This window comes from Notolepis coatsorum (assembly GCF_963971535.1).
Source record: "Notolepis coatsorum genome assembly, chromosome: 19".
In the NCBI taxonomy this organism is placed as follows: Eukaryota; Metazoa; Chordata; class Actinopteri; order Aulopiformes; family Paralepididae; genus Notolepis; species Notolepis coatsorum.
The window spans coordinates 34,364,350-34,377,388 of NC_140183.1; the positions used below are offsets into that span (position 1 = coordinate 34,364,350).

A 13,039-nucleotide genomic window follows, 5' to 3' on the forward strand; every position below is an offset into this window, starting at 1 on the left:
CGGCCCCTGCATGCTAGAGCCCTGGGCTCGAGAAGGCCAGAGATCAGGTCCAAAGCTCACAGGCTCAGATGAAACGGAGGTATGATGCCTCTCACAGAGTACAAACCCCCGCTATGTCGGCAGGGGATTGGGTCAGGATTAAACACGCCCACCGCAAGAACAAGCTGAGCTCATACTGGTCAGCACCCCTCCAAGTGACCCGTCAACTGGGTCCGGCCACCTACAGACTAGATGATGGTTCTCGCTGGCACTCCAACCACCTGCATAAGGTTGGTGCCCCAACACTGCCCGCATTATCCCAACCCGCAGTTGGCAGCCCTGCTTGGAAGCAACCAGGGTGGGAGGTAACCCACCACAACCACCAGACCCTGCTCCCCAGCCTGCTCGCCCTCAGAGGGTGAGGGCTCCACCCGCTTGGCATGGGGACTATGTTACTGGGTAAATGCCACGGGTTGGTGGACTGAAGTGTTCAGTTTCTGTTCATGGACTGGAATGTTCTATTGCTGTTGCAAATGGGAAGGGGGGGGGGGGGCAATGTTATGTCCTGTTATGCTACGTGTAGGTTGTGAGACACTAGCAGTTACACTGTAGGCTACTGTGCCTTTAAGAGAGGGGCGTGTGTAGCGCTCGAGTAAGGGTTGTGTGTGGTAACGTAAGAGTCAGTCGAATAAAGTTATGAAACTACACAGTCGTGTGTTCATTGTCTCAACATAACAGTACAGATCTATAGATATTTCGTTTTAACGGATCCTCTGTGTGTGTTCTATTCAGAGGGCTGTAGAAACACACAGGGCGCTCTGGGCGGGGAGCCAGGGGTGGCTAGAAGCGAGATAAGGCGAGACAGGCTAACAGAACTAAGGGTCAACATTCTTGAGATGTGGCACAGTCTGGCCATCACGTAGAAGTGATGGGGGCAGGGTAACGAGAGAGAGAGTTAGAGCATTGCCAGAGAAAGAGAGGCAAAGTAATTCATGGCTAGGAGATAGGGCGTTGCTATGGCTAACAGCCGTTGCTAGGCAAACAGACTCTAGCTGTGAGGTTGCTATAGTGACACAAAGATGCTGGTTGTCATGACAATGCAGATAAGGAGCGGCTAGGGGGAAAGCCGTTGCTATAGTAACGAGATAGCCACACAATGGAGAGAGTTAGACATCGCAAGAGATAGAGAGACTTTAAGACATTAATCTGTGAGTTCTTCCGGTTTTGAGTCAGAAGTGTGTGGGATAGCAAGCAAGACAGGCCTGGAGGGCGGGGGGGAAGGAGAGCAGCCACGAGGACAGAGCTAGCTACAGGCTAACAGAACAGATAGCTACAGGCTTCGGCTAGTGAGCTAGGCCGCAACAATCACCATCACGTCAAACGGGGTGATACAGTGTGTGACAGCCAGTAAGATTGCCATCAAAAAAACTAAAACAAACACAACGCAGACTTCACGGAACGGCAGATGACGGGTAGATAAGGCTGAAACAGTGATATCTTTCAGTATACATTCTGAACCCTGAGTTACTGTTAAGACAGTCCATTCTGAACCCAGAGTTACTGTTAAGACATCATTCTGAACCCTGATTTACTGTTAAGACACAGTCCATTCTGAACCCTGAGTTACTGCACTTTGAGTGCCAGCCACGACATATGTCGTTATTTCATGCCCCCCGTTGAGTGCCGACGACGCTAAGTGTTGTTTATTTTTTTTTATTAGCGATCTGAATTCATATTTCATCAACCGAGTCTCCCGTTGGTACAGCAGCCCCTCTAGGAGCTCCAATAAGAAAATACCGCCCCCTATCGTCTATCCCTGTGTAACTGCAGGCCATTCGATTACACTGGTGGATCTGTGGGGGGGAGCCTACTGGCTCCACTATGCTGGCGAGGGATCTGATGAAGAGGGAAGTGATCGCGAGATGGAAAGCAGCCTGGAATATATATTTACAGCAGCCAATAATCAATCAATAAACGCGATCGATATTTGGAATGACGATCAGGAATTGGAATAATCTTTATGGAGAACATCTGATCTAAGGTAAGGAGTCTATGTTACCAGTTTTAGGATAATCAGAGCTGTTTTCACTGAGATAACAGCGTGTCCCGTATGTGTATATGTGTGTGTGTGTGCTGTTGAGGAAATAAGAGAATCGATTTCTCAGCTCGCTTCTATAGCGTGCATAAGTACACATATACTATCGATAATCTAGCGTTTATTTGAAAACGATTCATAAATAGGCCGACAAATGACAACGTGTCTAGTGTATTCGAGAATATTCCAATAAATGCTGTTTATGACGGAATCTTTCAATTTTCCTGAAATTTTCGAGAAAACGATAGCTTTTCGAAATGCTATAAAAAGGATATGAACCGATTAAAAAAACAAACCGTTTCGACAATGTTGACTGCAAACAAGTCATTGATAAGCGACGGGCAGATTAGACACATAGCCATAATTTAAGATATAGTTTATGCGTTCACAAATATGAGAGCTCTATCATTGAAGTGGGTGGTGGCACTGGAATACACAAAAGACGTTGTAATTTTTCGGCCTATTTATGAATCGTTTTCAAATAAACGCTAGATCGATAGTATATGTGTACTTATGCACGCTATAGAAGCAGGCTGAAAAACCGATTATCCATTTCCTGATCAGCACACACACACATTTAGAATCTTTATTTATGTCCACATAAAGACAATGTTTAAAGGACACAAATATTATCAGTGCACTTGTACATTGTGGGTTATTCTGATACAGTCGTGCCCAAATTGACAATGGCAACCAAAGTTACACAAACACATGGATGATGAACCTGACAATCAACACACAGCTCATGGGTACAGATAGCAGTGTCTTCTCCAAATTGCCCGGCTGCCAATAATTGCTGACACTGAGCAATATCTTGCTAATTGTTTGGTTCTTCTCTTCGGAAGGCCGGCCATCTGAAGGCCTCTAACACCCAATTTATGGACATGACCCAGGCTTCCAAATATGAAGACTAAAAGTTTACAGTTGTAGCCAAGTTGTGATATGGTATGGTCTAACAGTTGATATTTTAACATTTAACACACACACACACACATAGGGCCCACGTTGATATATAGGTGAAAAAAGCTCTGATTATACAAAGACTGGTAAAATAGATTCCTTACCTCAGATCAGATGTTCTCCAAAAAGATTATTCCAATTCCTGATCGCCATTCCAAATATTGATCACGTTTATTGATCCAACGCTGGGTACTGTAAACACACATTCTCCGCTGTTCTGCGGCTCGGCAATGACTTCGATCGTCTCGGGTTTACTGACAAGTAAAATGAGGAAGCAGGATTTTTTTCCCCCCATGCTTTTCATTCAATCCAATACAAAGGGGTGCAGTACCATCCGGAGAGACGATAGGGGGCGGTATTTTTCCAATGGAGCTCAGACAGAGTCCCAGTGGTAACGTGAGGCTAGATTGATGAAATATGAATGGAAATCGCTAATAAAAAAAAAAACTATCAAAAGCGTCTCGTTGGCACTGAACGGTTGCCATAAACTAACGAGAAATCTCGTCGTTGGCACTCAAAGTGTTAACAGTGGAAATATTAGCTTTTTTCTCTTATAGTTTTTTCTTGTTGCTGTTTCTACCGAGATGGCATCACCACGAGACCCGAGAAGCCTTTTTTGGGGCTCCACCAGCGCTTCCTCCTTGCAACCTCCACTGTTCGCCGTGAGGCTCCCTACTCCCGCAATCAAAGCGCGAGGGTGAGCCCCGGCGGCGTGCGTCACTGAGTGCATACCGCCCCGAGGCCGTTGAACGCCCCTTACTCGTGAGGAGGATCTCCGGCCCCGGCGTCCCCCGGCATCAACAGACCCCCGACCACGGGCGTGGTCTCTTTGGTGCTGGACGATTTGCCGCGCAAGCTCTCTGCCTCTGCTTGCTCTCGCCGTTCGGTGGTGAGCATGTATGGCGGGTGGTCAGAGGAGGAGGAAGAGTACGCGGGACCGCAGGGTTCGATTCCCTTCGGTTCTGCAGAAGAACTCGTGCCAGAGGGGGACATTGTGCTCTCCTGCCATCACATCCGAGAGGAGGGGGTTTCCTCTTTGATGCCGCGCTGGCAAGAGTCGGAGTTCGATTCCCCGACGCCAAAAGGCGAGATGCCTCGTCGGCAGAGTCAGGGTTTAATACTCCCCAACTTGATACCTAATATGCGAGACGTAAACACAGAGGAAGAGAGGCAGCTGATGGAGCACACCTCGAGGGGAGAGCCCAGCAGCGTACCCCGGAGGATGTGCCGCATGCGGCAGGAGGTAAGGGGCGCGGGACTAAGCCTAGGCTGTGTTCCCCCTTCCTCCACCCCTCGAGTGGCAGGTTTTTGTAATCATTTCACTAAATGTGTTTTGTATATACCTCGAACGGAGTGGCAATGAGGGCTCTGCTACCTTTGTCTGATAAAGAGCGGCAATTTCTTGCTTATGAAATGGAGCCACGGGGACACGTTTTAAACAAACGCAGATCCAGAGCCCGCGGTTGGTGACTGGCTATTGTGTTTTGGCTTTTCAAGTCAAGTCAAGTCAAGTAATTTATTTATATAGCACGTTTAAAAGCACAAGAGCCAACCAAAGTGCTGTACAATCAAAGCTTAAAATCAATGTCCTAATATAAAATACACAAATACAAAAATACAAAAAGGCACAGCAGGACAAGACAGTACATTCAGAGAATAGGACAGTAGGACAACACACGGATAGGGGAACACAAAGTACAGTAGCACACAGGGGACAGAGGAGCATAAGAAGAGATACAAGAGGGAGGGGGCAGGATAAAATTGCATGGGAGTGTGTGAGTTAGGGTGTGGGAGAATCAGGGTTTATTTAAGCATTACATCACACGCAGGAGTGGTTTGTGACCAATAAACCATGCCTAGGGGTGGTTGTTAGGCCCGAGGCGCAGCCGAGGGTCGTTAGACCCCCCTAGGCATGGTTTATTGGTCACAAATCACGACTGCACGTGGTGTAAAGCTTTTATACAACTGCCAGATTCATCCAACCTTATTTCTATACAATAAACACACATTAATCGAAGATTTATTGAAAAAACCATCCGCCAGAAAAAGTAGTTCCCACAACTCCATGTGGAAGCAGCTTGAAGTGCATCCAACCAAACTAACACATCCAACTGTGTATTATTGGAATGATTGAGAGAAGTTGCCTCATGTGGAAGCAGCTTGAAGTGCATCCAACCAACTAACACATCCAACTGTGTATTATTGGAATGATTGATTGAAAATTTTATTACCAGATGCAGAATGGGTACAATACAGTACGGCTCAATACACACAATTGTTAAGGGAATGCATAGGAAAAAAACGTTTTCTTCGCCCTATTTTTTTATTTATTTCTTTTAGCCTAAACTTAACCAGTTGGAAACCAGGGGTACAGTAATAAAATTAGCAATCAACCAATCAATCAATTCAATAGACCATGCTCACTTAAAACAGCGCTGCTTCTCTCTCAGTCTGACTCCCCCGCTGTTGCAGACAGGAGTGTGTGTGTGTGTGTGTGCGTGTGTGTGTGTGTGTGTGTGTGTGTCACAGTGTGTGTGTGCGTGTGTGTGTGTATGTGTGTGTGTGTGTGTGTGTGTGTGTGTGTGTGTGTGTATGTGTGTGTGTGTGTTTGTGGGTACGCCAGCGTCGGACAGTGAGAGAGAACGCTGCAGTCAGTAGCAAGAAGGAAGTAGAAATTTAAATCAATCAATTAATCTATCAATCAAACCGCGATTTTTCTTTTGTTCTAGATTGCCTCAAGACCCATCAATTACATCATCCAACATTGTTTAAAGGGCTAACACATTCCCCTTGACAGAATCGCTTCATATTTAGTCGTTTAGTCGCCATTAACATATCCATTTGTAAATATTATTGGCCACCTTCTTGTGATCCGGCGGAGTGATGTGATGTGGGTCGGTTGTGGGCGGGTCCTGGGCCAGCAGCGTGGATTGTTGCCAATAAAGACGTGTAAAATGACTGTTTCAGCCAATCAGAATCGAGAAATTTGCATGCCGTTGTATAATGAAGGCCAGGGAATAGAAGTGGGTTTTTAGACGGGCCTTAAATGTCTCCAGCGAGGAGGCAGATCGGATCTCCAGGGGAAGCTGGTTCCATAGCTTGGGGGCCACGGCCTTGAAGGAGCGATCGCCTCTCTTTTTTAGTCTGGTGCGGGGGGGGGGGAACACCCGAGCCTGGTTGGAGGATCTTAGTGACCTGGGTGATGAGCTCAGTGATGTATAGGGGTGCTGCACCCGATAGTGCCTTAAAGGTGAGGAGGAGGATTTTGAAGTCTATTCTAAGTGGGACTGGGAGCCAGTGTAGGGAGGCTAGGACTGGTGTGATGTGCTCTCTCTTTCTGGTGCCGGTAAGGAACCTAGCTGCAGAGTGCTGGACCATTTTGAGGCGGGACATGGCTGCCTGACTGATGCCGGTGTAGAGGGCATTGCAGTAGTCAAGGCGTGAAGTGATGAATGCATTGACTACCGTTTCCAGGTCGACGGGTGAAAGGATTGGTTTTATTTTACTGATGTTGCGGAGTTGGAAGAAGCATGACTTGACTACGGCATTTACCTGCTGGTCGAATTTGAGCTCTGGGTCAAAGATTACACCCAGGCTCTTGACGTGGGGTTTGAGGTGGGTGGAGAGTTGTCCTAGGCTGTTGGAGAGTGTTTTGGTGGAAGCGATGAAGCGAGCATATGGCCATCACCATGGTTCCCCTGTAGCAACCAGCGTGATGACACACGTACGTGGGATTCCGCTCTGTCAGGTTGGGCTGACGGCCTCAGCATCCTTAGCGTCGAGCAGGCATTGACATATCCTGCTCGTATGCGATGCGAAAATAGGGGCTCTGTTCCCCCTCTGGCGTTGGGCCGTGTTACTATTCCTGTGGGGAGGTGATGGCTGTGGGACTAAGCCCAGGCTGTGTTCCCCCTCCCTCCACCCCTCTTCCCCCTTTTTCTCTTTCACCTAACCCCCTGTCCCCCACCCCCAAAATACTACGTTTTATTTCAAATAAAAAGACCCTCTTGAGAGTGGCAATTTTTGTTGAAGCAACGTGTAATCATTTCACTAATGTGTTTTGTGTATGTCTCGTACAGAGTGACAGTGAGGGCCCACTACCTTTTTCTGGTACAGTAAAAGTATGGCGGGCGGCAATTCTTGCTTGTGAAATGGAGCCGCGGGGACTCATGTGGACACGATTTTAAACAAACATAGACCCTGAACCCACGGTTGGTGACTAGCTATCGTGATTTGGCTTTTCAAAGCAATGAAGCGAGCATATGCTTGCATATTTTTTTGCTTGTAAATCAACACACGGCTAGGAACACTGCTCCTCTTTTCACCTCGTATATTTTCACTTTATGTGGTAAGGTGAGAATATACCGGGTGGCAATTCTTGCTTATGAAATTGAGCCGCAGGGACTCGTGTGGACACATTTTAAACAAACATAGTCCCAGAGCCCACGGTTTGGTGGTTAGCTATCGTGTTTTGGCTTTTTCAAAAACATTCGGTTTACCCGAATAGGGGGGAGAGACGATGGGTTGGGGTTCTTTCTTATCGAAATGCGCCTAACATAGGGTGACCAGATGCAAAAAGTCCAAAAGCAGGACAACAGTAAGATTTTGGTGGGACAAAGTGGGACAGATAGATAATGTAATTTTCTTTATTAGAATAACTGGTCTTCACAGAATAGATAAAGGTTAAATCAAAATAAATACAAATTAAATACAGAATTATATCTCTCCACATTCATCTTGGCACTGGCAGCCGGCTTGTTACCACCTAACATCTGTTTTAAATATTCAAACTTTATCACTTGACAGGAATGTCTTGTGTTCGATATTCCCTGTTAACACAGAACTATAGGGAACACTAGGGAACAAAAATAATAATACAAATAAATTGTGTTTCTCTATTAGAATAACTATGGATGTAGCTTTTGTACGACCACACAATATTTTGTTTGCAATATCCGAGTCTGGCCAAATGACAGGAGCTAGCTTGCTACCACAGTCGGCTGACCTGTATGAATGGGAGTGTTGTACAGTGTGATAGACGCTTGTTATCTCTGCTGCAGTGACCTTGTCCGTCTGGCTATAATTTTTTGGTTTAAGAAGAAACATATCCATAGATCTGGATGTTTCTTTTTGGTGAGCCACTTTCATGTGAGACTCACGTCCACTGTGGCGCTTCAAGTCGTATTCTCCACCATGAGCAATTGAAAACGAACTATGACACAAAACACAGAAAGCTCCCTGAGGATTGCCTGACATCGGCCTCACCCAGGCATGTGTCGTTTGCCGGTCTTGGTTGTAACTGCAGGTCCGTTTCTTTTGACTGCTTTCCATCTTGATTCATACTTCGCTTGTAATGTTGTTGTGTTTTCTTTTTGACAGCGCGCTAAATTACTATAACCAATCAGATCTGCGATATGAGGTAGCGTCACGACTCTCACGAGCTGAGCGCTAAATTACTACCTAACCAATCAGATCTGCGATATGAGGTAGCGTCACGAGCAGAGCAATGTGTGTGGACAAGAGGCGCGTTGCTACGTTTACTGTAGGGAGGGGCTTTTAGACCAATGTTTTTTTTTTTGCTTCGAAAAGAGGGACATCCTCTCAATATGTGGGACATTCGGTCAAATGGTGGGACAGTACAACCAGAAGTGGGACACCTGGTCACCCTAGCCTAACACCGTTCTCAGGTTTTACGAGCCTAGCGCTGTTATCGGGGTCCGCGGCTACAAAGAGCCCCGGCCAAGCAGAGACCATTCTCTTTTTCGAACCGGGACAGTTACAGCCCATTTAAATAGGCATAAATGTAAGGGTCTGTTCCCTGTTCTTCTATATCAGCGATTGGTCCGAAGGGACCGATGTCAGTGCCTGGTCCCGGGCATGTTTCAAATATTTATTTGAAATGGCCATCTTAGGGACCGGCGTGCCCTGGTCTGACTGAACGGCATAACAGTGTTCATGCGGCCGGCCGGGAGGGAGTTTACCTCTGCCGAGCGCCAGGCGAGTGCTGCTCGTGAAAATTAATCTGCCAGCTCGAAGGCTCGCTGCATTTCCAGCGAATCAGCACACAGTATTCAGGTCAAGTGATGCAATATGGCTGCTACCTAGAACTGTGTTGTTTGACAGCCATCTGCAGTGGAACTTTGGCTTGAAGTCATCTTTAAAGATTGTGTTTTCTTAACAGAATGTTAGCGTGACGTGAGTTTATATCCTTTAGGGCGTAGACAAGAAGAGAGATGCTGGAAATTATTAAGGTAACTTCAGAATCAGAATCAGAATCAGAAAAGTCTTTATTGCCAAGTAAGCTTGCACATACAAGGAATTTATCTTGGTCGTTTGGTGCATCAACATTAACAGACAATTAACTCATTCAGCGCCAGCCATTAGCCGGGTCCCGTTGTAGCTATGCCATGCTTTAAAGATAGGAGTGCGTCACCTTGTTTGTAGAGCTATACCTATATTCTATATTATAGCTATGGGGACAATACTATGGTCATTTGACACTGACTTTCTTCCGTCCAAGATGCAAAAAAGAGATATTTTTTTCATGCATACGTTCATGCGCTATATAAGTATAATTACAGAGTGGTCCGGGATAATTCCTGAGAAGCGAGTAATAGGCCGCAACGTGAATCCTACTATAGGCGTTGGCGTTTCTTGCCTGGACACGCTACTATTTCCAAATCAAATGTGTATAATAGGTATTATGTTTCATCATGAATGCATGAAAGTGGGGGGGGATGTTTCTGATGCTTTGATTGTCAGTAACGGCATTCGTATTGAACACTAAAAACGCTGATCAGCTGGATCGGTATCAAGACATTGTTGGATCAAGCTGAAATTGATGTCAGATAGTCCTTACCTGTGTTACACTCAAATGTCACCGGGCGCTATATTTAGACGGAGCCGAGTAAGTCACTTCATCCAAACACTTGGAAATGCATCTGGCACTCTCAATCCATAAATTGTGCCAAATTATGACCGGGACCAGACGGACACCAATACTGGAAATCGCGATCAGACAATTGGAATATTCTTTTTGGTTAGATATAAGGTTTCAAAGGGTGGGCGACACTGCCATCTGGCAGGATGCGGCCGGTATTGCACTTTGGCAATCTCAAAATCCGTTCATATGGCAACACAGAGGTCAATGGATGAATAATGAATGAAAATAGTGAATAAAAGAAAAGACGACCAAAACCCGAGATATCTCGGGTTCTGGCGTCCAACGCATGGCGAGGTAACCCGAGATATCTTGAGATAAAATTGAGATAAAGTTTGATTTTGTAAGTTACCTGTATTTTGTTTTGCAGTTTGATTGATATTACCTGGAATGCACAAAATATGTTGATTTGCAGAAATACAATGAGAAAATAGTAAACATTGAATGTGTTTTTTTTTTTTACTTAAGATGTGTTTCTGTGTGTGTGCGTGTGTGTGCGTGTGTGCGTGTGTGTGTGTGTGTGTGTGTGTGTGTGTGTGTGTGTGCGCGTGTGTGTGTGCAGCTCCTCCTAGGATCACAGACCTGTCAGACAAACATGTAGCTGAAGGTCATGCTGTGCTGTGTGTTACTGAAGGTGTTCCTGTCCCTACAGTACACTGGTTCATCTGTCACAGCAGCCAGAGGTACACCCCCCCCCCCCCCCACACATACACACACACACACACACACACACACACACACACACACACACACACACACACACACACACACACACACACACACATACACACACACACACACACACACACACACACACACACACACACACACACACACACACACACACACACACACACACACAGTACACTGGTACATCTGTCACAGCAGCCAGATGTAATACACACACACACGCAAACACAGACACATTTAAAATATTGTGAAATGGGGGCCAATTATGTATCAATGTAGGGTCTTTGACATGAAAACTTAAGAATTGAAGGAACGTGGGCGGCTAAGTGGCACAGTGGGCAAGGCGCTCGCCACTAACGCAGGAGATGCTGGGTTCGAGTCCAGCTCTCGGCGTTGCTACCAGCTTGGCTGGGCGTTCATACTAACACAATTGGCAGTGTTAGGGGTGGGAAAGCTGGTGGGTGGGGATTGGACGTTGTGGACAGCGACTCCTACAGGTCGGTTGGTGCGCCTGTACAGCAGAATAAGGAAGTAATGGGGGCAGCGTGAGCCTCCCACGCGTTACTCCTCGCCACTGAGAGATCGCCCTGTACAGGTGAAAAGATGCGACGGCTGCCTCCTCGTGTACCGGAGGGGACACGTGATGCAAGGCTTCATCCTCACTGCAGCCGACCAGTGGGAGGCATAGTCTAGCAACGTTTGAGACAGGGGAGGGGAGAATTGAAGGGAGAATTGGCGAGGCGAAATTGGGATGGGAGAAAAATAGAAAAATAAGGGGAAAAAGTGGATAACAAAAAAAATTATAATAATTGAAGGAACGTCCCTCTCTGGTTTCTCTACTTCCTCTTCCAGGTGCAGCAACAAGACAGTGGCGTGGCAGAGGCTGACCCCTGGTGCTGATGGGGTGTCGGTGCAGGAGAACCTTAGTTATGTAGAAGCACGTGGTGTCAGCCAGGTAACAGGAGACACAATGGTGACAATACAATACGGTATAAGTTTGTACTAATAACAGTAGTCAATGCATGAATTAATGTTGTATCGCAATCAGAATGTTGAAACAACAGTTCCATTTGAAACAGAACTATTTCACCAACTGCACTACGCCCTGTAAAACTCTGCACTCTAGCTAGCAGTAGAGAGGGGCAGGCCGTAAAGCACTTACACATTTTCGGATTCCAAAACATTTCAGAGGAGAGCATACTAGAAAACATGAAGAATAAGTTAAACTAAGAAAACGTAAATAATAAGTTAAACTAAGAAAACATAAAGAATAAGTTAAACTAATGTAAACTATGGATCCTATGGTCACCGGTTCAAATCTCTCGGTTACATTGGTGACAGCGGTGGGATCTCACTGCCCTGTGAATCTGTATCCAGGTTCACATAGCAATGGGGGTGGGATCTCAGTGCCTTAACACCTGGGATAGTGTGCGCGGGGACGAAAGGACGTGCAAGGACGCACTTTCTCAGGGGGAGGATGTATGTAAACTATGGATTAGTCGGTCGCAGTCAACCAGCACCTGCTAACGGGTCGGACCCTTTAGCTCAGCTGGTTAGGCGGCTGCCTGTGGATCCATTGGTCACAGGTTCAAATCTCTCGGTTACACTAAGAAAACATAAACTAGAACTAATGAAGCTAAGATTAAATAGCAAGCTAAACTGAAATAGACTTAATAGTCCAATAATGTCAATGGCTTGTTTACATTTCAAAGGTCCACAGTCTGCTGACTCTACACAGCATCAGTTCCATCACTGCTGTACGCTGTGAGGCTCGCAACGAGAGAGGCCGGCGTGCCTGGGACATACGACTGGTCTCCAGCTGTGAGTAAAACATACAGGAGAAATCTCTTTCAGCATAGTATTCTCTCTCACTTTCTCTCTGTTACCTTTTCCTGTATTGTTCTGAACCGTAGTAGAGTACAGGGGAGCGTTCTCCTAACACTCCAGGGCCAAAGTGCCGATCATAACGTACTTTTGTTAATTAGCCGGACTTCAGGGTAATTGCGGCACGGTGTAGTGGTTAACACTAACTCACAGCTAGAAGGTCCAGGGTTCGATTCCCGCTTGGGGACAGGGTTGCAGTGTTGCCAGTTACCCAGGTGGGGTATCTCCCGGGCCTTTCTGTGTGGAGTTTGCATGTTCTCCCCGTGCTCCCAAGGGTTTCCCCTTCCGATAAGATAAACCCAATGGAAAAACATACACAACAGATCGCTAACGCTGTCGCGTCCCTGACGAAGATGGACAGGAGCACTTGGATTGGTCCCCACGGGCGCGGTGCTCGCTGCAGCCCTTGTCTGCTCCCGGCTGTCCTTGGGGGGAAGGACGACGGGATAGGAAGTGCAGAGAACATTAGCTCAGTGCAGTTTTACAGATAG

At 46.4% G+C, this 13,039-nt stretch overlaps 1 protein-coding gene across 2 annotated transcripts in view; it reads left to right on the top strand.

Moving 5' to 3' along the window:
- Nucleotides 1-13,039, top strand: part of LOC311246376 (platelet-derived growth factor receptor beta-like) — a 129,760-nt gene that overhangs the window by 54,908 nt on the left and 61,813 nt on the right. For both annotated transcript variants that reach the window (XM_084336537.1, XM_084336538.1), the window contains exons 12-14: nt 10,537-10,657; nt 11,517-11,619; nt 12,377-12,485. In XM_084336537.1, the coding sequence (XP_084192663.1) occupies nt 10,537-10,657; nt 11,517-11,619; nt 12,377-12,485 (333 nt within the window). The remainder of the gene's footprint in view (nt 1-10,536; nt 10,658-11,516; nt 11,620-12,376; nt 12,486-13,039) is intronic.